Source organism: Drosophila montana, unplaced genomic scaffold (genome assembly GCF_035044405.1).
Source record: "Drosophila montana isolate Dmon_TW-CO22-7 unplaced genomic scaffold, ASM3504440v1 contig_2496_1, whole genome shotgun sequence".
Classification (NCBI taxonomy): domain Eukaryota; kingdom Metazoa; phylum Arthropoda; class Insecta; order Diptera; family Drosophilidae; genus Drosophila; species Drosophila montana.
This window is the reverse complement of record NW_026997364.1, coordinates 73,558-99,468: the sequence shown is the minus strand read 5'-3', so window position 1 is coordinate 99,468 and position 25,911 is coordinate 73,558. Positions and strand designations below refer to the sequence as shown.

Here is a 25,911-nt window from a genome sequence, read left to right as displayed (position 1 = left end):
CCCTGTGCCCGCTTACAGCTGAGGTTAATTGATTTAAAACGTGCGCTAATATTATTTGTTTATGCTTTATAGTTCCTTCTAGTATATAAGTAGTATGTTCTAACTCTGAGTTTGTTCTTGGTGTTTTATGTTAACATATTTTTGTTTCCATTTCTTAATCATTTATTGCTATTGCTTTATAGAAGCGTGCGCCTGGCAAAACTTGTCTTTCAATTTCTGTTCTTCTTACTTTCGTGTTTAACTTTTAGTTTGTTTGTTGTTGTTTTCTTCTTCTTCTTCTTCTGCTTCTTCGTTTGCTACTAGTTAATTAATTTTGTAATTGTTAATTAGGTTTAAGAAATTGACGGCAATTCTTAAATATTGTATGTATAATTATTCTTTGAGTGGAGCTCGTAATTAAATTGTTGTCTTCCACTTTGAAAATTATTTTGCGTATTTGTATGTATATATGTATGTATATATTTATAAATTTTTTTTAGTTTTCTTTTTAGATTCTGCTTATGTAAATATCCGAAAAATGTTCTATTCGTAACTAGATTTATCATTAATTTCAATTCTTGACAATTATGCTAGGAAATTACAATAGAAATAAACATTTCGGAAATTTCTTTGCATTTATACTTATTAATGTATGCATGAGTTGTATACTGTTCTTCTTCTTCTTCTTATTCATATTCTTGATAATTTTCGAAATAGTATAATATTGATCTATATATTTGATATATGTATTTGTATTTAGCCAAGCGCGAGTCAGGCGCAGGCAATGCGAAATCGAATCGTGTGTCTATATCCAATATCCAATTGGAATTGCAGATTTGGAATCGCACATTGCCCAAGGCTGAGCTCGGTCTTGGGCTCGGAATTGGGTTTAGGTTTTTATAAGGTATGTTATGTTTAGAATACTGGCTTAAATCTAGATAAATGGCCGCTTTGTCCAGCCACAAAATGTTGAACTAATCTACGAACCTTACGAACAATTCTTTTGTTGTTGTTGTTGTTTTTGTTTTTGTTGTCACAAGCAATAAACATTTAAACGTGAATTCCGAACAATTATCGGCGCCCTCTCACCGACATGCCGCACACATGTTTACCAACACTGTCGCGCACGCGCACGCGCACGCACGCACGCACGAGCAGGCAGCCAACGCACGCGCGCAGCAACGCCGGCAATTCGCCAGTGTGATCCTCTCGACTCGATGTTGGTGAGTTTTGGGCGCGAATTGGCCGACGCTGCCCCCCTGGTTGGTGGGGTGGTTGGCTTGATCTTCGGCTGTTGTGCGCCAACTGTGTGTGTGTGTGTGTGTGTTTGTGTGTGCGTGCTCGCAAGTGTGTGCGTGCGCGTGTGTGCGTGACTGAGCAGCGTGCTCTCTCTCGCGCTCGGACACGGTCGTATTGGAGTGCAAGCTTTGGTGTGTTGGCAGTGTGGTGTAATTTGGCAATTCACCACGAGCCAACAAATTTGATTTGCACAACAATCTAACTGGAACTGGAGCATTGTCTAACTAGAGTGCGGAAATCGGGCAAGGCGCCAACTAGAGCTAATGCATAAATATATGTTTTGTATTAATTGTAAATATTTGATTTATATAAGTATTAAATATTTGTAGAAGAGAGTTAGTTTTCTTTTTAAACTTACTTAGCTACGTTTTAGAACATGTCTTACTTTTGTTTCTTCTTGTATATGTAACAATTATTTATGAACAATGAAAAAAAGAAGTGCATATAAAAAATAAATCAAGTTTTTGATTTTATTACATAATAACAAATGTTAACTATTAATAGGTGAAATGAAAAGAGAGAGAGAAAGAGAGAAACATATAATACTTTCAAACGATATTATAGAATAATAAATATTTGTTAATTATACAAAACCATTAAAGAAAAATATGATAAAAATGCATTTGGTTTGAAATTGCATTCACACACACACACACACACACACAAACGCATGCATGTGTGTGCGTGCGTGTGTATGTACGTACAGATACTACGGTTATTGGATCGAATGAATATTGTAGCATTGCGGTATGGTTGTATTGGAACTGGAACTGGAACTGGAACTGGAGTAAATGCAATTTGTCGCTACTTTGCCAATAAGAATGCGTTCGCATTCGCAGGATTAAGTATTGGATTGGTATAAGTAAGCATATACATACATAAATATGTATGCATATGGTAATTGGTAAGTATCAATATAATGTCTTGTATATGTATTGTATAAATAGTTATCGTTTAACATTGCCTTCGTTATAGCTATTTTTATATGTATAACATGTTATTTAAAGCTTTTTGCAAGTATTTCAAAAAAGTATTTCTTCAAAAATGTTAAGTTTAAGTTTTTGTTTTTTTGTTTTTTTTTTGCATTTGACTTGGAATACACGTAGTTCGAGTTGTGGAAGGCGCACAAAATTTGTTTCAATTGAAAGACTATATATATATATATATATATTTATTCTGTAACTGCAAGTTTTAAATATTGCTTTTCAATGTTAGTTCTTCATTTTTGGTTATTCTTTTTCTCGTTTCTCTTCTTTATGGGCGTTACGCTACAAAATTTGAATCACAAGTTTCACCACGGCGGCGCGCTTTGCGTTGTATCTGAGCCAAGTTTATTTATGTGTGTGTGTGTGGATGAGTCGCTGTGTGTGTTTGTTTTATATTACGGTGCTAGTTCGAATTAAAAGTTGAGTAATTATAATTACATTTCGATAAATCGATAAACGTTTGCCGCTAAAAACTCATTTAACATATGCTTAACATTTTTCTGTTATGTGGGTTTTAAAAGTGGGATTTTTTGTAAGAATCTGCTCGCAGAGTTAATATACGTATATAACATGTGTTTGGATTTATATGTATGTAACTGAATTACAATTTTAGCATAACTACATTTTACTAATTCGTCAAATTGTGATGTACATAAACAACAAACAGTTTTCGCTTTAACTTTCCATTCAAGTGTTAACGTTGTCAGGGTACATAATTGATTTTTAAATTTGTTTATAATCATTGAACTATCATAAATAATTAGTAAACATTGTGTACACACATAAATACATTGTTGAAAAATATATAAATATATGTGGATGTATAATTTCATAGGTTACGAATTCACATATTATCCATTATACAATTATGGGTATATAGTGCGATAATAGGGTGTTATACATAGAAGTAAGTTAACGCTTTTCCATTACATATTGGACTGCACATTAATATAGATGTATATATCGTATATAGTATATAATTTTGTTGTATTGTTCTTTCGTTTTGTGGGTTAGTTAGTTAAGAGGTGCACATAATGTATGTCTACTGTAGGGTGATCAATGAACAGATGCTCCATATGCATCTTCCTACACAATTTTTAGAAACTAAAGACTCGACAACAAACATATATATATATATATATATATATGCATATGTATATATATAGATATAGATATATCGAATAACAAATTACAGGGCTGGCTAGATGTAGTAAGCATAGTTGTGTTTGAGTTGTGTTTTATATGCTTTAATTTCTAGATGCTTCACTGTATCTAATCCTCCTTGGAGAGGCTGCCCAGATCGCTGAGAAAGATTTCGGGCGAGAGAACGTGCGAGGAGCCGACTAGCACCTCCCAGTTGCGCACCGAGTTGGTCACCTCATAGGCGCAACGCATTTCCGACATGCTCACGCCGCCCACTATGAAGATGATGAGGCGTGGCACATTCTTAACCTGCGTCTGTGCCTTATCCTTGTGCCAGTGGCCATAGCGTGCGCTAGTCGGTGCATGGTAATTGGTATTCTGGGCGCGTCCCTCGAGGAACGGGAAATGACGCTGATCCAGCTTATCCTCAATGCAATCCTCCATAATGTCCTTGATGACTGGCGTCCAGCGCGACATTTGATAGGTGCTCTCAGTGATGCGCTCCTTGCGTGGCACCGAGTAGATCTTCTTTCGTGACTGCAATCGAAATGGCATAAATATAATTAGAGGATCGGCTGCCTGAATTGACCTGGCCATACTCACATCGGCAATGACATTGATGCCCAGATAGCTGAGATTGCGCACCATGTCCTGATCCTTGGTGGACAGCTGTGCGTGTGTAAACAGCTTGGTCAGGTTCTCCTCGGAGATGCCGTTCTTGATCATCACATAGAGCGAAATGATGCGCACCTTATCGTAGTTGGACACGTTCTGCAAAAAAGGAACCCGGCTAGTTAGTCTTAACTGTGGAATCGGGCTTTTTGTTTTAAGGGCATTTCGCGTACCGCATCTAGCAAAATGGGCACAATGTTGCGCATGTGATCCTTGATTTTCTCGCCCTCGGCATCAGTGCCCATGGCCAGATCCTGTTCGACGCGGCACAACTTGTCCACATAGTTCTGATACGATTTCATGCAATCCTCGGCCAGATGCAAATGGGTTGAATACTTGGACAGCTCCTTCTGATACTGCGGCATCTTCTTGATCATCTGCGATAGATCGCGCATCGACGACTTGTCAGCTGTGTAATGGAACGCATGATTAGCTGTGCCTGTGCCTGTGCCTGTGATTGGGGTGAGGGTGTGGAAGATGTGAACATACCGGAACTCATGCGCTTGGAATCGGTAAACTTCTTGAGGTTCTGTGTGACCTGTGTGGAGACAACGGCAATGTGCTCGTGACGCAGCTCCACCCACAGGTCATCGTTCTCGTCGAGCAGCACCTCCTTGTCCGGCTGGTTGGGACCGGGCGTATAACGGTACACATCATTCACAATGGGCAACAGATCATAGGCCATCGCCTGGAGCGTTAGCTCGTGCAGCAACGGCGACACGCAATCAAAGCCGCGATCCAGAATCAACAGCTGCGAACGGGCCTTCTCCGGGCCCTCGCCCATTGTCGGCTCATCGGCCTTGTAGGCATCCAACTTCTGCTGCACCGAGGCAGCCAGATCGATGTTGCGATCCCAGTCGCTGCGATAGCGCACGTTCGGGTACTCGCCCAGCGTGGCGCACAGCGTTGCGATCTGCTCGGCAATGCGCTCGATGTGCTTGCCGCGTATCGAGGCGAATGCCGGCGAGTAGAGACATTGGAACGTGTCCGGCGAGTCCAGCGAGAAGACCTGCGACGCATCACACAAAAGAGGCGACCCGACCAAGGGTAGAACGACCAAAACGATTTCACTATTAATTGGTGTACTTGTCGACTTCAATGTTATCGAATGTTATCGAGTGTGTGAACGTGAGGCTAACTACATTTGTATGTCTGTGTGTGTGTGTGTGTGTGTGTGTGTGAGTATTTACAGTACAGCAAGCAAATGTTTAAAGAAACGCACACTTTCAACCATTTCGCAACACTGCCTTATAACAGAGAAAAACAATTAATCGATAGGTTTTTTAAATTCAATATTTGCAAGATAAAAAGGAGTTCAAAGTGCTGAAGATATTCTTGAGTCAATAGTTCGATATGCGGAGTCATTTTATAATTCCTTTGAAATTCTGCCTTGCATTGCGCTTTGTGTATCGAAATGAGATCAAATAATCGATAAATAATTAGGTTTATCGATTATTGATATATGCAAGTTGAATGGTAGTTATTATCATCAGTAATTGCTCTATTGACTTGAGAAGTTTTTTCTAAGTATTAAGTTTTAACGATTTCCCGAAGTCCATTGGTTATATATCTTTAAGATCTTTACAATATTTTCTCGATATGATTGAGCGAGTAAATCTACATTTGCTTGCTGGTCTCTTGTTAAGCACAGTTACATGTTAAAGCGAGAGCGACATGCAGCGCGCTCGGCATGCAGAACGTTAGCCAAATGAGAGCGCGTCTGTAGCGAGAGAGAGAGACAGAGCGAGAGCGTTGTGTGTGTTTGTTTGTGTGAGAACTTATGAGCTAATGAGATACATATTTACATAGAAAGTGGCGAGAGAGCACGCAACCAATTGACAAATTGTTACATTTATAGGTTATGCAGTCATTTTTGCTGTTTTTTATTATATTTGTTACTGTGGTATTTGTGTGTTACTTTTGAGCCCTGGAGTTGTACTCGCCGCATCACAACATGACGAATAACGAGTAAGCAACAAAACGAACGAGTGTTGCTTAAACGTGCCTGGTCACTTTGTGTCTGGTTCAGCGAGTAGCGTTTTCTTATGGAATACTTTCGCGTTTTGCTTGTTATTATTATTTGTTATTATTGTTAAATTGGTATGCTTTAATAATTGATATACACAATGATCGCATGTGTTAGTGTTTGGTTAGGCACGATTTGCTTTTCTGTATACAATTCACATACATTAAATTGAACACTACAAAACAAGTTTAACAAAACTTAAGGAGATTCGAGACTGGAGGCGTTCAGTTAACGCTCGGAAATGTGTCAGACAGGCCCATGGCTTGGCTTGCCAGTGTTGGAAAGTGATTTTTGGTTAAGGCCAAGACCAAGCGCTAGAGCCTAGAGACACGATTGGATGGATAGTTTAGTTTTTAGTTGATGTGTCAGTATTTACAACAACAAGTACAACACATATAGTACATATACATATATATATATATACACATAGACAGTGACAGAATTAGACAGAGACAGCGAATGTGTGTGTGTGTGTGTGTGTAAGTGTGCGTGTGTAGGGGGGGATGGACTTAAATTGGCTATTGAGCATTGAACAACACTTTTAAAGAGTGTTTCAAAATGTTCCCAAAGAAATGGAACATGAAAATAACAGTTAATAACAGAGAACAGAGCGAGAGAGAGATAGAGAAAGTAGGCAATAGAGCGGTAAAGAGAGAGAGAGAGAGAGAGATAGAGAGATTGTGCTTAGGTTAACTAAGACTTAGCTTGGATTCGGGTTTGGATTTAAACATAAAACGCTCTTGCACTATACAGATGTCTGTTTACGGAAAGGATATTTGCTTTGTCTATGTTACAGGAGAGAGATTTTTGGTTTTTGTTTTTTTTTTTTTTGGGTTTTTGTTTTTTGGTTTTTGTTTTTGTTTAGCGCACCTGGCATTCATATGGTAGAAATGCAATATTAATCTCCTTTAGAGTTTTGATCTTTCTTGCAGCGCACGATTTACACAAATCGTTAAATAATTCCTCCGGGCAAACTATAATTATAATTATACGCACATCAAATGTTGCTTTCGTTTTCTTTTTTTTTGGTTTTTTTAAAGCTACAAAATATGTATAGTATATAGTATAAAATGGTATTATTATGTAATTGTAATGCATGTGAGCATGTATGTGCGAGGCAATTGGTTATTTTTCTCTTTTGCATTCTAAATATAAGTATATTTGGACTTGATAAGACTCGATGCCCATTCGTTTTGTATCTGGTCGCTGAAAAGTAAACTTATTGAGCGTTGAAGTTTTCGGCAAAGTTACGGAATAAGCGTTAAACGAAAATAAAGCGATAAAATGGAAAGTAAAACAAATGTGGACGAAACAAAAGGCATATAAAGGGACATATAACAAAATGATGAAGCATTCAAATATGATAAATAGTTTTTTTTGTCAGTTGAAGTTAAAGTTGAAGTTGCACCCATTTGAAGTTAGTTGTGAAAGCATTTGAAGACTGAAACGCTTTGAGACAAATCGCATCGGAATGCACGATCGCACAGCACAGGGTGATTAGTAGTAAGTAACGAGTAGCGAGTAGCGAGTAGCGAGTAACTCAAACGAGTAACGAGTGTGTAAAATGGGCAGTTAGAAGTGTTTTTTTTTTAGCTGTTCTTTTTCACTCAATATACCTGTGCTTCATAGGCCAAAAAGGCAATATTGATCTCTTTGCAGGTGCGCACATAGCGTCGACAAATGTCTTTGTGCGATTGCAGCATTTCGAATATGCGGGGCGGTATCGCTACACGACATACACATATATATATATATATATATAATATATAATAATCATAGCATCGTATACAAACAGGAGGGGATTCATGGAAAAATTATAAATAAATCGATATAGAGAAATTAAATGGAAATTATGGAAATCATAAATAGCATTAGATGATTATCGTTTCAGAGTAACCATACAGACATACAGTCACGCGCATCAAGTACTAAATAATTGATATATATATATATATAGATATATTATATATAGATTTAAAGCCTGGCCAAACGGCTGGCACATACCCTCGGTGAAGAAGACGTGCGCGTAACGGTACATGGGACGCGCCGGATTCTCAAAGTCGCGAATCAGGGAGCGCACAGACTCATCCGATGGTGTTATCAAGTAGATGGCATCCATTGTGGGCAGCGGCTCGCGCTTCTTGTGGATATCCTCCACCACTGGGCCAAGGCACAAATGTTATTCGACATGGATACAAATATGTTTATTGTTGATTGCACTTACATGTTATGCCCTCGGCGCTAATCTCGTGCATCTTGGTGCAGGCGGAGACCATGCGCATGCCCAGCTTATCCACCACAAGCACACGCCACTCGATGCCACCTGCGCCGGCTGCCTTTGGAGCAGCTGCAGCGCCCGCTTTCTTCGGTGGCGGCGGCTTGTACTTCACCACCTCGTTCATGATCTCTATAAAAAAGAAAGGCAAGCTCATGAATATTTATATAACTGTGCATGTGTGTGTCTGTGTTTGTCTGTGTATGCGTGTGTTTAACAGTGTGACCCATTTTGTTTATTACCGTTAAATCTGGATTTTATGAGATTTGGCAGAGGGAGTTATAACTTTTGGATAGGATATTGAATCCCAAAAGGGTACATCTACGATATTATTAAGTATATATAGCAATCGGCTCGATGTCTGTCTTCTTTTATGGAAGCTAATCTTTGAGCTACCTTGATAATCCTTGGCATAGATATGTCCATTAGAGAGAGGCGCCTCCAAAGGCTACACCCCGGCGATCTATCTATAAGGCGAATCATTTAACTACCTTCTTGCTCCGTCTTTCAATGCAGGCAGAATCAGGCCATTTTAGCATGGAAAAGAAATATTGTTGGCGGACTCTACTCGGGTTAACCAGAGCTAAGGCCTACAGCTTGAAGGCTTGAAGGCAGTCACAAAATTATTATATAAAATCATTTGCATTAGCTATGCCTGTAGTCAAATAAATAAAAAGATTGCTGAAATCTTTTTTTTTGTCAGTTACAAATAACTTATTCCAAGCGAATTGGCTTTGGCTTTTTCTTTTTTTGGCTTTTTTTAATCCTCTTCCCCCCCTACAATTAGCTTTTTTTTGTTGCCTTCCAAAAGTTGGCAGCACTGATGCGTAGTTACATTATGTGGAATTAACGTTTTATCATATTTATAGTGTATAATGTTGGCCAGAGGCAAAAGGCAAGAGTATTACTCATAAGCCTGATGAGTCAGAACCAGCTAAAAACCCAACAATAGTACAAACAAGCAGCGAGAATAATAACAACAACGTGAGAAAAAGTGCATGAAATAAGCCACTTAGCGAATGGCGTTGCCTGATTGATTTTATTCCCGCTTGACTCGTCAATCAGCGCATATTGAAAGCAATTCCCATTTGCATAGCGAAGCGGTGCCAGATAGCTGCAGTCAAGCAAAAGGCAAAGTGAATCTGTTAGACGACGACGCGAAACCGTTTAGGTGGTGGTGGAGGTGGTGGTGCGGGGGCAGGGGCAGGGGGCCCCATTATAAATGCTTATCCTGCGGCAAAGGTCACCGCAACCCCCGCAGAGGCACCCACGCCTGAAAAGCGTTGCGCGTGGGCATTGCCAGTGGGTGTTGAGTGTGGGTGCCGTAATTGTCGTGTGTGTGTGTGTGTGTGTGTGTGTGTGTGTGTGTGTGTGTTTAGAAAAATCGATGAATGCTGTGGTGCTGGGGCAGCTTGTTTGATAAGAATATGTAAATGCAGCATTTTTTGCATATCAGTGGATGCCAATTAAACTGGTTCGCACATAAATAAATAAATAAATGTGTGTGTGTGCTTAGAGGGGCGTCATTTTTATCACAACCTTGCCTATGGGCTGTACATGTGTGTGTGTGTGTCTCCCTGTGTGTGTGTGAGTGAGTTAGTCAGAATAGCAGCAGTTAAATTAAGTCGTATTGGAATGTTTGTCATTGCACTTACTCTGGCCGACCAAAACTTTTAACGCCATATTTGCTGGAATTCGTTGTTTTCACTGGCACTAACTGGCCCGGCTGTTAATCAAAAAACTATTTAAATTTTCTTTATTTATATTTCTTTGCGGTCGTCGCACAAACGCAATACCCAAATACTTTAACAATAATGAATGTCGAAAAATGTATCACCACTGCAACTCAAAACGAAAAAAAAAAATAATAACTCAACACCAAACGTCGGTGAAAACGCGGCTAGTATTTAATTGTTTATGGAAATCGATGCGTATTCTTTTTGTATATAATTGCAGCTTGTATGAAAGAACTCCAAACTTTTTGCTTTGCAGGGATGGCACAAAACATCGATATGCTTGCCGTATCGATATGTGGCTATGGTTGCGATAGTCTAGTTAAGGCAATGGGTATAAATGGTATCGATACTTAGATGTGTATGTGGCTTGTCAGGCAAGGAGCGCTTGAGAACTGTGCTAAACAATAAAGGACACGCATAGATTTAAATAAAATAATATTTTCCTTGCATACTTCATGCTCCCACTCATACAAGATCAACACTTTTTCTCTTAAATGCTAAATTTGTATTGTCTGGCAGCTCTTGAAATACGATGTGGCAGCTCTGTCAAAAATAACGCGCAAATTTGTAATTTTTAACGATCATATCTTTTTATTTGCGCCTAACACTAAAAAACAAAACAACTTATCACAATATATAATATAAGAGCAAAAAAAAAAAATAATATTATGCTATATTTAAATCTATAAAGGCATCAGCTCCGCCAAGGATTCGGCGATTGTGCTATCACGAAAGCGTCCAATTCTTAGTGCATAGGAAATGACGTGCGCCACATAGCTCTGCTCGTGCACACCATGGAACAGATAGGACATGGCGCCTAAGAAAACCAAATGTAATTAGTTGAATATTCTCATTCGGTGTCCATTGCACACATACCACGCGCATGGATCGTCACATCGGAGCCGCCGTGCAGATTCTCATCCGTGTTGATGGCCGCCTGCTGTGTGTATTCCCAGTCTGTGGTATCACTCAGAGCCGGATTCTGACGTTCCATCCGCTCCGGGTCGACCTGAAAGCCCTGGTAGCTGGTGCCGTATGTGAGCGTCGTGTATGGCGTTTGCTCGGTCTTGGAATTGCCGGCCAGACCCAATATGTCAGCGCCACGTTCCGGATGCCCGTTGATGGTCAGACTATGGGAATGGTCAGCGGTGACAATCAGCAGCGTCTCGTCCAGCTGATCCCTGTGCGTAAGTGTCGCAATTAGCAATTGTTGAAGCCGTCTCTAAATGTTGGTACTCACTTGGCTTTCAGATGCGCCTGGACCGCTTGAACGGCCTCGTTCAGGGCGAGCACCTCGCTGAGCGCCTTGCGCGCCTGACCACGATGGTGCGCCTGGTCGATCATGCCCGCCTCGACGACGAGCAGATAACCCTTATCGCTGTTGCCCAGCACCTCGAGCGCTTTTATTGTCATATTGGTTAGAGAGGGCATGCCGGCGTCGCTGGCATCCCGCTCATGGTCGTACTTGAGATGTCCATTGGCAAATATGCCCATCACATAGTCAACGTTTTGTGTATCGAGATTCCTGAGCTGACCGTTGTTTTGGACCACAGCATGCGATTGGCCTTTTCCGGTCTTGAGCATCGCCCAGTCCCTGATGAGATTGCGTCCGTCCGCGGCTTGACCCGCCCACATGTCGACCGGATCATTCGCTGTGCCGGTCACGTTCGACACCAGCATCTGGCGACCGCCACCCATGATGACCTGCCAGATAAGTTGCTCTGCATTATTATCTTGATCTTTTGCTATTAAACGATTTTGCCAGAATACTCACATTGATCTGTTGGCCCGTTGACTGCTCGACCAGCTGGCGTGCTATGTCCTGGCAGCCTTGCTGCTGCGCCTCCGCCGGCATGCGCGTCTCGCATTCCCACCGGCGATCCGGCACATGGGCGTACAGTGCAGCGGGCGTGGCATGAGTCACACGCGTGGTGGTCACAAAGCCCGTGCGCATGCCGTCCACTTGGGCCCAGTTGAGTATGTTCTGTACGTGATGGGCCTCCGTCAGCGAGGCGCTGCAATTGCCCAGCGGCACGGCGGCATCAACGCCGCCCGTCTCATAGTTGGCCTTGACGCCGCCAAAGAGTGCCGTGGCCGTTGAAAAGGAGTCCGGCACCTGTTTATTCGCACAGTAGGTCTTCAGCAGGCCCATGTGCGGAAAACGCTCCCAGCTGAGCAGGCCCTCCTCCTTGAAGCCATAGATGCGCGCCGCGGTCACCGTATTCGGACCCATGCCGTCGCCCACAAAGAGCACCACATTCTTGGCCCGACGGCGATTCAGCTCACGATTCAGTGCCAGCTTGAGCTCATCTATGCCGCGATCGTACCACTCCTGCTGCTCCTTGGGCAGCGTCACATGCCAATAGGCCACCGTTTCCATGTCGCTGACATCCGCAGCGAACTCATAGTGCACCAGAAAGCCAATGCACATGGCAATCATTAGCACCGCAGAGAAGCTAACCGCTATGATGAATACCTTCGATTTGAACACATTCTTTTGCTGTTGCCGCTGTTGCTGCTGTTGTTGCTGTTGTTGCTGCTGTTGCTGTTGCTCCGGAAGGGCTTTGGCTCTGGGTGTGCCGCCGTTCGAATTGGCAAAATTGTGACTCGAGTCCAGGCTGTCCAGCTGCACCTCAATTAGGCCCATATCGCCCAGCTTGGTGCTGTCCGTGCCCGTGGATGACATCGCAATGCCTGAATCTTAGCTATCTATTGACTCACGTCTGGCTCGGATTGGTGCGCGCTGATTAAGCTTTATGCGGCCTGTAAAAGTCAGATATATGACACAGCTGCAATCTCAAGTACTCCCCCCCCCCTCTCTCTCTCTCTCCCCTTTAAATTCCGATAAGAGAGATAAAAACGGAGCAACCCGCACCTCCACCTTCCAAGCACGATTACAACTACGCTCGCTCTCGACCATCCATTAAATACCCAAATGGCAAATTCGATTACACTTAACACCAGCTACGACTCGAGCCGCGCGATCAACGTCACGGCCTCAATTTGTGAATAGACTAAATCCCACCCATTTGCCCACTTATAGCTCCGCTCCCGCCTAGACAGCTGCTCCGTACGCTCCCTTTGGCCGGGTCTCGATTAAGGCACCGAGTGCCTCCCGAGCAGCGGGGCCGTGTGCTTTCGGTCCGTCTGCGTCTGCCATGTTGGCTGACATTTTTCATTTTACAAACTCGCTCTCATTATACTCTTGCCCGAAAGGTATATGCACTATTATGTATGCCCATATATATTGCATTTTATTCTAAAGTTTCTATTACTTTTAACAAATTTATTTCAAATTTTTTCCGGCACTCTAATTGTGAGTTCTCTCTCCTGCTCTACGACCAGGGTATATTAGCTATATCACATAAAATAACTCATTTAAATAGATGAAATTTTACATTCTAATTTTTTTATTTTATGCACCGAGTAATCCTTAAAACTCGGTCTGATTGCTTTTTAGAAGAAATGTGTGTGTGTATGTATGTGGGCGTGTGTGTGTGTGCGTGTGTGTGTGTGCGTGTTTGTGTGGGCGTGTGTGTGTTAGTGTATGCATGCATTTACATATGTATATATGTATGCATGCATGCATGCTTGTTTCCTAATTCCAAACGCAGACGAGGTTTATTTGACGCTGTGCTGCTAATTTAAATAAAACGAATTTCTGCCAAGTGCTCTCCTCCTCGATTCTCAAGAATTCAAGTAGGCTCTGCAGTTTTTCATGCTTAGCTAGTAGTGTAGTTTTTTTTTTTCGTTGATGTTGTATATGATGTTGATGTTTTTGTATGTATGTATGTACATACATGTGTATATATGTACGTATGTATGTATGTATGTATGTTTGTATGTATGTACGTATGTATGTATGTATGTATGGATGTATGTATGTATGAATGTATGTACATATGTATATATGTATGTATGTATATATGTACATATGTATGTATGCATGTATGTATATATGTATGTATGTATGTATGTATATATGTATGTATGTATGTATGTATGTATGTACATGTGTATGTATGTATGTATGTATATATGTATGTATGTATATATGTATGTGTGCGTGTTTGTATGAAGGTATGTATGTATGTATGTATGTATGTATGTATGTATGTATATATGTACATGTGTATATATGTATGTATGTACATGTGTACATATGTATGTATGCGTGTTTGTATGAAGGTATGTATGAAGTATGTACATATATATGCATGTATGTGTGCATTTATGTAGGTATCCGGACATGAATTCTTACATGTACGCATGCCTGCATTTTTGCATACAAAACAAACATCCTACATATATGTCATACATACATATGCATATATGCAAACTTAAGACTTATCTCAAAAAATCTTTGCAGTGCAATTACCACCGAGGAAGCTTGGATTCTGCGAAAAGGGTGAAACACGTCTGAAATGATTTTTCGTGTTGATCTTGGGAAATATATTCCAACACGAAACATCACCCAACAAATCTCTAACCGCTATTTCCACCAAGGAGGAATGCATATTCCAAAAAGTGCGAAACACCCCTCAAATGAATTTGAACGAAGATCTTCGAAAATGAGTTTGAGGCCGACCGGATGGTAAACAAAAGAGTTTCATTGCCGGTCTTAACGTGCACCCTCATCACATAAGGTAACTACAGGGAAAGTTTTAGCTTCCTAGGCCTTGCGCTCTTCGATATTGATAAACATATATTGTTATATATTTGTATACCTATAATAATTGATACACAATAATTTGTGGATCTTTAAATTTAGTAATTCCCACATTTTTCGCCTATATGAAACTTGATTGATATATTATTTTGTGTATTCCTGTATATATGTATATATAAGAGGACTATCTTAAAAAGTTGTGCTTAAATGAGGGACACATATCTGCTGTCGCTCTCAATCCCATTTTTTTGTACATAAACTTTATTTATGTACAAAAAAATATGTTAAAATATTTGCGTATCAAAGTTCACATGAATGTTCCCACAAATATGGTTCACCTAAATTTGAGATGATTTTAATAATTTCCATATCTTTAAGTAAAAGCTAACGTTTTTTTGCATAAAACTTTCAGGCTAAATGAAAAAAATAAGTGAAAGTTTGGGATTTGAAATCAATTGTGATTGTAATTTGCATTTGCAAAACTTTAACCAGGGTCAATTGCCGTAGCTCCTCATAGCTACTTGATGCTTTGTTAGTTCTTTGAGAATTTGTGGTTCTATTTTTAACAAATCTTCGAGTCAGATAGACAGATACTTGGGTACGGCATCTGCGGTGCGACCAGTCTGAAGAGGTGCTGCCCGAATTGGCTCGAAGCGGGCCTTCGATAAGGTTGATTGTGAATAGCGTAACGCTATTTATGACCACTTCAATTTGGCCGAACGTGGTGCAGAATATAGCTCAAGTGGTAACATATATATATATATATATGTGTGTGTGTGTGTGTGTGTGTGTGTGTGTGTGTGTGGCATGTTTATTAATCAGCTGGGCTAGATAGTCTCTGATGATTTGATTGGTATCAAGTCGCAGATGCGTCATATTTGCCAGGCAAGGAAAGTGAAAATACTAGACGACAATCGCAAAATGTTCGATTCTGTCTGACGTACATTGTTTTATATGATGGATGATATGCGGGCCTCTCAACACGATTGAACGAACGATTAGCAGGAGGCGGGCTGGGAGGGGCCCTCCCCCCTTTGTAATTACCGAATGGCGCGAGATTTCATCAGGGTTTGAATAACAAAATGATCATTCAAAACGGATTTATAATGAAGTTAGCCAGGCATAAAAACTTAAGGTCGGATAAGTTGAAAGAAAAAACTCAACTATTATTTACCCGCAGAGATATGTATGATATAATCTGAGGGCGGCTGGGCTTATAAATAATGTGTAAACTATGTATGTGTCTGGCACGATATCAAAAATCGGAAAGAAACGCATGCAAACCTTATCCTCCCCTTCCCCCCCCCCCCCCCCCAAACTCACCGACGTGCCATATTCTTTGAAAGTAAAAACAAACAATACCCAGAACTGGGGCTCAATATGCCTGGCTGGCTAACGGTAAATAAAACACTTGTTTCGGCCAATTTACTGTAATTGCGGGCGTGTGGGCGTGGCACACGTAAATACATATACATATGTACATATATATATATGGGTCTGGTTTGAGTGCACTATTTTTAGGCAGTGGGTACAACTAATTGATTTATATCAAAAAATAACACAGAACAGAGCTGAGAGCAGGAAGAGAGAGCATCGCTGAGAGAATCTATCTATCGTAACCCCCCCCCCCCTCTTCCCCCCTCCCGCTCAGCCATAAAATGCTGAGCAGAGTGTAAAACAATAGAATGATTTAACAATTAAGGCGTTCAACTATTAAGATAAAAATGACTACAATAAAAAAATATCAAAAAAAAAAAATGGGCAAATTCTTAGACAATGTTTACTTACCTAACATACACATAAGACACTTGCAAATATACGTTTTTATTTAATCTATATCTTTGGCCGTTAAAAGACATCAACAGCGAGGCTGCCAGTTCATAGTTTTGATTATTTTTTTTTGTTGCTTTTATAATCGTGTGACAAATGGCTACGTATGTATGTATATTTGTATGCTCTTTGCCGAGTTATTAAAAAACAAAAATTTTGTATTTATTTGTACAATAATTTCGAAATGTTAAACTCAACACAAAACAAATTGGTCCGTTCGCAGCAAAAGTTGCTGGCGTTTTGCGAGTCGCAAGTCGTTTAAGCTAAATGAAAACAAGAAAGCTAGTTTTATGCGAAACGCACACCGACACTCGTCTACCCTAACCGCAGAACGCGGCGCAAATGCTGCCTTAATTGGCAGCAACATTTACTGTTAAGAACTTATCAACTGCCCATTTAGATGTGCGTTTTTCACTTTAATTAATTGTTGTTGTATTGCACAAACAATATTAAATAGTTGATGGGCCACAGCGGCTGTCCGTTCAACAACAATAACAAAACATCTGCTGCCATAGCAATTGAATGTGAGAGAGCGAAAGAGCGAGTGAGATGTCAAGAGCATGCGCTCGCGGCGCTAACATTTGACCAACAGCTGTTTAGCAGCTGTTATCGATTGGCACGCGGCGCCCGATGTTAGCCGAGCAGGCCATAACATTTATCGAACGACGACTGTTATCGAACGGACGGCATGTGGCGCGCGCCATGCGAGCAATTCAAATAGTAGGCGTGTAAATTGTGAGGCACTTCGAACGGATGCGAGTACATGCTCAGTATTTAGCGTGTTACACAATCAGTCAGTCAGTCGCACGAAACAAATGCTTGTCTTCAAAAATATATACACAACTGAAAAAGTATTGAACAGAACATACAAAATATAAATTAATCAAGATGTTGCGCATACCAGGCATGCCCCTCCTGCCGGGCACCCTCTTCCGTGAAGTAAGTACCAAGCAATTTATTTACTTATCTGTGGATCGGCTCATCTCACCATTTGTTAGGTTAATAAAGTGTACTATCCCAAATCGCAAACGTTGCTCAACTTTCGCGGCATACCGATGCTCAGCGATCGCCAGCAGTCGATGCCCGTGGATCCCGCCGGGGTTGTGGTCGACATTAGCTGCCCGCCGGCGAATGCGCATGCGCTGTATCCGCCGCGTTCGGGGCCACGCTTACCGCCCTGGCTGGCCTATGACAAGAAGGTGCTCAGCTTTCGCGCCTATTTCAAACAGACACTGCAGGAGAACTTCCATGCGCCGTATATGGTGAGGCATGTGAAGATCTATTACTATCTGGAGGATGGAACGCTCGAGATACACGAACCGAAGGTCGAGAACTCGGGCATTGTGCAGGGCTGTGTGCTGCATCGACAGCGTGTGCCCAAGCCGCCGCCCTGCGAAAACGAAAGCCTCTCGATAATTGATCTCAATGTGGACAAGACGGTGCTGATCTTCGATCGCAACTATCACATAGTCGACTGCGATCGCTTCACACGGAATTTTCTCAATAAGCGCGGCATTGTCGTGCCGGATCCGGTGATGGCTGCCATGTGAGTAGCCAAATATATATATTATTAAATTATATATTTTAACCATTTGCCAAATTATGGTCAGCGATCCTGCCGAAGCGGTGCGCAAACGTGGCCAGGCACGCGCCAGCAATCCGCCCGAGAAGCGGCATCCGTTTGCCCAGTTCCTCAAGTACGATCGCCAGATACTCAAGTTCCAGGCCTATTGGGACGATCGCACCGACATGGGCGATGTGCGCAAGCTCGAGGTGTGCTACTACCTGGCCGACGACACCATCGAGGTGAAGGAGGCCCACATACGCAACTCGGGACGCGACGGACCAACCGTGTTCCTCAAGCGCGGACGCTTGCAGCGCGTAAGTAATCCCGCCCGATCACCGATCACCGATCACCGATCACCGATCACTGATCACATTACATTCATTGGTAGGAATTCGATGGGATGCTGCTGCCGGGTCAGCAGACGCCCGTGACGCTGCTGAATGTGCTCGGCTCGTCCCGGAATGTGCGCTACTGCGTCGATCCGCTCAATCTGGGCAGCAAGGAGATTCTATATTATAGCCAGCGGGATCTGCAGATCGGCAGCGTGCTCAATGTATACGGCCGGGCCGTGGTCATCACCGACATGGATCCGTTCACCAAGCAATATTATCGGGATCACTATGGGATCGATGAGTTTACGCCAATTCCGATGCCGACCCGATCGGATGTCTGCAAGCCGTACGACAAGTCCGGGCGCATGCTGCCGCCGTTCAATGGCTGGGGCAGCTACGAGGATTCTGCCGGCAATTGTATGTCCATTGTGATAAAGCGTCCCAAAACAGATTTCCGGAAATTCATCAAATTCGATCGCTACGTGCTGCGCTTCGGTGCCAAGATGCTGTCCACGATACGGGAGAACTGCGAACGGATCTTCGTGATTAGCTACTATATGAGCGACGATACGATGCAGGTGCAGGAGATAGCGGTGCGCAATTCGGGCTTCCTGGGCGGCGTATTTATGAAGCGGACGCGCGTCCTGATGCCCGGCCAGGAGAAGTTCTCGTGCAAGCAGCCGCAGTATTATAGGCCGTGCAATTTCTATATTGGCGGCACCATGTCCATCAAGGATTTCATATTCCATTTGGTGTCGGCGGATGAGTTCACGCTAATGTATATGGAACATCATCCGGAACAGTTTCCACACTGCAGCATCGAGCTCATCCTGGAGAAGGTGCGCAAGGCTCTGGAGCCGCGCATGGCACAGTTTGTGTCATCGTGTGTGCCCGACTGCACGGATCTGGAGAAGAAAATGGAGAAGCGCACCGTTTTCGTATCATTTGAGAGCTTGAAGGGCGCCCTGGTGGCGCTGATGGGCAACACGATCAGCGATCATGAGATCATCACGCTGTGCCGTCACTTTTCCGGGGAACAGGCGCCGCCGAATGCCTGCGCCCGGGACAAGGTGCGCGCCTCGGCCCATTTGGAGATCAAGCGTTCGCTGTGGAATGGCCGGGATGAGCTGATGGAGCATTTCCATCACATCAATCCGACCAATAAGCCATTCCTGCCGGAGACCCAGGTGCGCTCAACGCTGCGCGGCTTCCGCATGCCCTTCACCCTCGAGCTGATCGATAACATATTGTCCGTGCTGAATCGCAACGATTGCGATGATATCGAGGTGTGCGACCTGATGAACTTCATCGATGTGTCCTGCACCAAGGGCTGCGATATGCCGCCCATCAACTATGCCTTCGAGCTGTGCCCCAAGTTGCCCTTCCAGTACAAGGGACGCGTTGTGGACTTTGGCTGCTTCCTCAAAGCCCTCAACCTGCCCCTCAATCTGCCCAGCAGCAATGCCCAGCCGGCCAATATGATCGGCGAAGCCAGAATATTGCCACCCTCAGACATAGTCGATTGTTGAACACACCGATCCTCGATCCTCGATCCGTGATCCTCGATCCTTGTTCCATGATCCTCGATCTCTGATCCCCGATCCAAACGCTGCTCAGTGAAGGGAGGCCGAATTATGTTCTCGTCTCAATTTAATATGTTATGCAGTTACACTTTCTAGCTGTTGTCGTAGATAGATCGAAATTTCTTGTGCCACATGCATCGGTTTAGCGGACAATCAGACATTAGGAACTATCGTGGTGTAGCATACGTACAATACCCCAAGAGTAAACACAAGCATCAGACGTCCAAATATATTTTAAATAACAACAACAAAATATGTAAAAACAAATTAATAAAAGCGTATAGAAGTTAGAACTTAAGCACCTATCGTTGTGAACTCGCTTGGAATATTATTCCAAACCTAAGTCGACCCGTTTACTCCCTATAATAAGCTGCAAAGGTTCTAGGAACTCCGCTTGAGGTCCTTAGTGAAAATGCCTGGACAATAGGCTTAAGGTTAAATATTCTCATGATCTGAAGGTAGGCTATCTTAATCTTCCAAATATTGGGGAATACTTCCTTAGGAAATCCTCAGCTAAGCATATTTGCTTTGTAGTTCTCAGTCAAAATACCTCGATCCTTAATTTGGCAATCCCTAGTCGGAACTGTGGGTTAGCCCATTCCAAAAATGGTAGACATTCTTCCTATTTTTACCTTGAGACTGAATCAATGAATCAGAGCTAAAGCTCTTGCTTAATCTTTTAGCTAACATCCTTTGTCCAAACTCCTAAGGAATAAACATAGGACACAGCGTTGCTCTGATATTGATGATAGGCAATCTTTGGCTTGGCAATTGGGTAAGTCTTATGCAGTATACTTAGTTGGACATAACCATAGACGATCCTTGTTTGGAGGACATTCGTTTAGCAAGGTACATAATCTTTATTAAGGAATTCCTTAGTTAGGGACTCCGTAGTTTGGATAACCCTTCACGAACCTCCTAACTCCCAGTCCCGTAAATAATTTGCGTTTTCTGCATTTTTATAAGTCTCTATTTATTAATTTCTTGAAAATAGCATATTGGGTTTTGCAATAAAAAAAAAAAACTAGGATATTTTAATTAAATAATAACTTACAATAAGAAAAATTGTCGCTTATCAAGGAGGGAGAAGGGGGGGGGGGGGCAGATCCATCTGTTTAGCATCAAGTGATGTTGTCAAAAATGCAGCTAGTCGTATATTTTTCTTTAGGCATATTGTGTTTAAAAGCTTTTTAACGTTTATTACTTTTACATCAGTTTATGCTTAATAAATGTCGGAACAAAGTTGAGAGTTAAATAGTTTTTGTTGTTGTTTTTTTTTTTTTTGGGTTTTGTTTCAGCCTTTCCCCCAAAATGGATTTTCATTGTTTAGTTAGATAAGTTAGCAACTTCTCTTAATTATTTCGGGTATATATTTATTGAAAGCCAAATGAGTTTACAAAAATTTTACTGAATAACTGTTTAAATTAAAATTGGTCGCATATACACATTTATATATATATATTTAGTTTTTTAATTGCGATTAGCTTAAGTACTGCACTTAAAATTAATTAAACATTTAAAACAGATTAAAAAAAAAAAAAGAAAATAATTTGGTATATCAAAAGTGAAATCAAAAATTATACCGTGAGATGTGCTAAACTAAAGGATATCCAGAATAATATATAAATTGATATAATAATAGAAAAGAAAAAAAGTACACTACAATTGAAAGCCGAAGGTGATTAATTATTTATATTGTTGTTGCTCTTGTTGTTTTTGTAGCTGCTGCAGTTTGTGTGTTGCAATGCGAGTTAGGGGTATGTTAGGGTAATGTTAATCAGCGCCATAATATACTAGATCGAGTATGTGCATTTAATTTAAATTTAAATTTTGTGTTTATTGTTACAAATGGGTATATAGGATAATGCAAATGTGATTACAATCGAAATGTAGTTAAGTCGTGAGATTAGGCGATTCATCATCAAAGTTAAGCGGGCGCCCCCAAAAAGTTGGCTCGCTGGGCTGGACAGTTGTTGTTCTTGTTCTTGTTGTTGCATTGGTTCAACTCGCTACTCGTTGCTCGTCACTCGCTACTTGTCACGCGTCGCTTGCAACTCGTTACTAGCTACACGTCACTCGCTACTTGTTACTCGCTACTTGTCACCCACTTCTCGTTAGTCGCTACTCGTCCCTCGCTACATGTCACTCACTTCTCGTTAGTCGCTACTCGTCCCTCGCTACATGTCACTCACTACTCGTTACTCGCTACATGTCACTAGCTACTTGCTACTCGGTACTCGCCACTCGTCACTGATTTGCTTGTCCTGCCGTCTTCTGTCCCGAACCATGCGCTTTTCCAATTTTGGCCAACCCCTAATCCACAAACTGATGCTGCTATTGCTACTGCTACTGCTACTGCTGCTGCTGCTTAGATCTCATCGATATCTATCTCGTCGCCATCCTCTTCTTCCATGGCGTTCTTCTTGTTGACAGCGGCAACGGCGGCACTGACAGCGGCTACCTTAAGGGGTTCGACACGTGCACGATCATCATATTCGATTTCCACATCCGAATCACCGCCAGCATTGTTATCCTCGTCAGACGACGAGTCCTCCTCCTCGGCATCCTTGAGCCATTGGACAAACGGTTCTACTCTCTCGTGTATCTCGGTGGCAATCTTCTTGGAAACATGACGCTTGCTCACCTTTTGGGCCCATTCGAGTATCACCTTCTCGTCGAGTATGTCCAAGTCGTAGAAGATCTTAAAGATGCCGGCCACCTTGCTCATCAGTGTGTTCGCATGCAGATCCACGGTCTGCTCGATGCCGCCAATCAGATAGCGCTGACCCTTCGGATTGTTGTGGGTAAAGCGCAGCAGTAGAATGCGATTCTTGCGCACATCGTGAATGATGTTCTCGGTGAAGAGCAGTTCGGCCAGCACCAGCGGCGCCTTGTTAACAATATCCAATCGCTCGGCCTCAATCAGCAGCTCCTTGTGCGTGGGCACATCATCCAGCTGCTTATTGTCGCGCTTGTTCTTCACCAGCTCATAGAAGATGTCGATACGTTCCTTTTCTGTCTTGTCGTAGTCATCGGAAATGGTCATACCCTTGGCGCCATCGGTCAGGTCCTGCAAACGTGCACGGATCGCTTCCTGTAAGTGGAAGAACAAATGTTGAAATACATAAGAATTTCCAGCAAACATTTCTGTTAACTGCATAATGTTACTCAACAAATGCAAATCGATCTTATAATGCAAGCCTTCACAGTTGCATGTTAACTACTCTCGCAAATAGGAACGCAGGCGGTTAAAGGCATGTTAAGTAGCTGTTAAGCAAGGATTATTAAATTCAAATCAACCTCTTTTTATTTTGTAAGTCTTTTAGAATTATGCCAGCTGATATTCCAATTATATGCACGTTAATGTACCATAATAAAGCAGCTTTAGAAACTGCAAGAATAAAAACAATGGCAAGCTGACAAACAGCTTTTGCTAATTGATAACAGAAATGTGATACCAGCAGAATTTAAGCTGGTATTATATCTGTTAATGATAAAATACTTTTATGTAAAGCTGGTATTACAGCTGTAAATGTTAAATAGAATTATATGTTAAGCTCGCCTACACTGTTAACTAACTCTTGTGCGCTAACAGTAACATTTCCCCCATACTATTAAGTAACTGTTAATTATAGCAATGTTAATAGAATCGTTATTTCTGCGAATTGATAACAGAAATGTGAAACCAGCCGAGTTTGTGCTGGTATTACATCTGTTAATGCCAAAATATTTTCATGTTAGGCTCGCCTACACTGTTAAATAACTATTGTGCGCTAACAGTAACATTTCCCCCATACTATTAAGTAACTGTTAATTATAGAAATGTTAATAGAATCGTTATTTCTGCTAATTGATAACAGAAATGTGAAACCAGCCGAGTTTGTGCTGGTATTACATCTGTTAATGCCAAAATATTTGTATGTTAAGCTCGCCTACACTGTTAAGTAACTCTTGTGCGCTAACAGTAACATTTCCCCAAATTTATAGGTAACTCTTAGTAACAGCAATGTTAACAGAATCGTTATTTTTGTAAGATCTAGGTTTATCTTTGTTGATTTCAGTCGAAAAATATATCTCACCTTGGAAACATCAACGCTCCAGCCGCCATCGTCATCGTCCTCGGTAATGCTCTTCTCCGGTATGGCGGCGCTGATCTCAGCCTCGGTCTGGCTGGCATGATTGGTGCCATTGCCGCCGTCGGATTCGCCGCCCGAATTGTTGGCCATTGAGTTGTTGGACATGGAACCATCGGAATTCTCGTTCTTCTGCTTCTGGACACGCTTGGAACGCTTGCCCTCGGTCAGGGAGGAGCCCTGTGCGGCCGGATTCAGTGATGGTGGATTCTTCACAATGTACGTGTTGACTTTATGGTTGACCTTGAGCAGACCATGGAAGCCACAGGCCTTGCACGATTGCGAGATGGTCTGGTTCTTGGCCGAGACGGTCAAATTGGTCTCCGGATTATCGCATTCGGGACACAGCACAAATTTGCGAATGAAGCCATCGAGCAGATCCTGCAGCTTGTTCACATCATGCGACCCATTCACAATGAAACGTTCGTTCTGCAAATTGGAAAGTATACAAATGTGAATATTAAATTAATGGTATAATGGTATATAAGCTAGCACTATTTAGGGTGGAAGCTATCTTGAAACGAGAATTCCACACGCAAGCGTGGAAAATGGGTGGAAAACAATTGTATGATGAGTATACTGAGTATACTCTCAAAGAGAATATGTAATTGAGGCGGATTGCCCTACCTTATGATCGAACTGCGTTTGGGCGCCCAATTCACAGCCAAAGTACTTGGTCGGATAGGTGGCTGGACGGCCGATGGCGCGTGCCACTTCGGCCATGTTGACCAGCACCGTTTTGATGCCGTTGCCCTTGCCCTCGACTTTGGCCTGTAGACGCGGCATCTTGTAGCGATAGAAGATGTCCGTCACGCTGCGGTTCACATTGACGGTCGCCATTTTGCAGCTGTACAGTTAATGCCTCTTCCGGTTCCGTTGATGCGATGCTGGTTGCCTGACTTGATTTGATTGTTGTTTCTATGTTTTCTTCCAGCTGACTATCCGTGGATGTGTGTGTGTGTGTGTCTGTGTGTGTGCTGGCGGCAATTGGGAGAGGATGGGAGGATTCTCGTTCAGCGATCCGGGAGTGGGTGGATCGATCGGTTAATTCCAATTGTCTATGGTGGTTTGTGCGGCTGGCAGCGCCAATTTGTTGACTTTAGCGGCTATCTTGCAGTTGCTTAGCGCCTCGTTCCCGTTCATTAAATTTGCTTTTGGCTCAACCTGCTTTTTGATCGCTTTGATCTCTGTCTCTCTATCTCTCTCTCGCTCTCTCGCTCTTTCCCTCTCACGCTGAACCGGGAGAGTCTTGAAGAGAATCAGCTAGTTGTTGTGGTTATTCTTGCTGTTGGCTGTTGCCGCGAATTCCGTTTCCGTTTCGGATTTCGACTGCAAATTCGCTTCCACTGGGCATCGACTCGTGCATCCAAAATGTGGGCAACTCAGTTACCAGTTTTTCTTTTTTTTTTTTTTTGTGTGTGGTTTGTTTATGTTTTGGAACCTCTTTATACAGAGTTTCTCTAGGCTTCCAGTCTTCCACTCCTCCACGTCTTTGTCTCTAAGCGGATTTGGGTTTGTGGTTTTTTTTTTGTTTTGCTTATGTTTTTTAACTAAATTTTTTTTTTTTTTTTTGTTTAGTTTTTTGTGTAGTTGTGATTTATTCTGCCGTCTCCTATCCCCTTCTATTCGTTTGTAGTGCGGGCTTTACTGTAGTATATGCTGTCTATATATCTGGCATAGT

At 42.2% G+C, this 25,911-nt stretch overlaps 4 protein-coding genes across 5 annotated transcripts; 1 reads left to right on the top strand and 3 right to left on the bottom strand.

The window, feature by feature from the left end:
- Positions 1-1,723: 1,723 nt before the first annotated feature.
- Positions 1,724-10,222, bottom strand: Rop (Syntaxin-binding protein Rop). 2 transcript variants are annotated; one of them, XM_064682731.1, is made up of 8 exons: positions 10,036-10,222; positions 8,330-8,512; positions 8,110-8,265; positions 7,722-7,831; positions 4,569-5,088; positions 4,253-4,488; positions 4,011-4,178; positions 1,724-3,944 (listed from the first exon to the last, which is right to left on the bottom strand). In XM_064682731.1, the coding sequence occupies exons 1-8, from the start codon at positions 10,061-10,063 to the stop codon at positions 3,537-3,539; spliced, it is 1,809 nt and encodes a 602-aa protein (XP_064538801.1). In that variant the 5' UTR covers positions 10,064-10,222; the 3' UTR covers positions 1,724-3,536. The 2 variants fall into 2 exon arrangements, with proteins under 2 accessions (XP_064538801.1, XP_064538802.1); XM_064682732.1 differs by lacking the exon at positions 7,722-7,831 and adding an exon at positions 6,976-7,079.
- Positions 10,223-10,772: 550 nt separating this feature from the next.
- Alp12 (Alkaline phosphatase 12) lies at positions 10,773-16,854 on the bottom strand. The gene is made up of 5 exons (XM_064682729.1): positions 16,574-16,854; positions 11,891-12,879; positions 11,357-11,820; positions 10,993-11,297; positions 10,773-10,933 (listed from the first exon to the last, which is right to left on the bottom strand). Exons 2-5 carry the CDS (start codon positions 12,800-12,802, stop codon positions 10,800-10,802), a joined length of 1,815 nt encoding a protein of 604 aa, XP_064538799.1. The 5' UTR covers positions 12,803-12,879; positions 16,574-16,854; the 3' UTR covers positions 10,773-10,799.
- A 533-nt stretch (positions 16,855-17,387) lies between these two features.
- On the top strand, positions 17,388-20,395 carry Efhc1.1 (EF-hand domain containing 1.1). Its single transcript, XM_064682795.1, has 4 exons — positions 17,388-17,554; positions 17,614-18,161; positions 18,226-18,496; positions 18,571-20,395. Exons 1-4 carry the CDS (start codon positions 17,504-17,506, stop codon positions 20,041-20,043), a joined length of 2,343 nt encoding a protein of 780 aa, XP_064538865.1. The 5' UTR covers positions 17,388-17,503; the 3' UTR covers positions 20,044-20,395.
- Positions 20,396-21,888: 1,493 nt separating this feature from the next.
- eIF5 (eukaryotic translation initiation factor 5) lies at positions 21,889-25,780 on the bottom strand. The gene is made up of 3 exons (XM_064682726.1): positions 24,858-25,780; positions 24,177-24,659; positions 21,889-23,191 (listed from the first exon to the last, which is right to left on the bottom strand). The coding sequence occupies exons 1-3, from the start codon at positions 25,068-25,070 to the stop codon at positions 22,466-22,468; spliced, it is 1,422 nt and encodes a 473-aa protein (XP_064538796.1). The 5' UTR covers positions 25,071-25,780; the 3' UTR covers positions 21,889-22,465.
- Between the last annotated feature and the right edge of the window lie 131 nt (positions 25,781-25,911).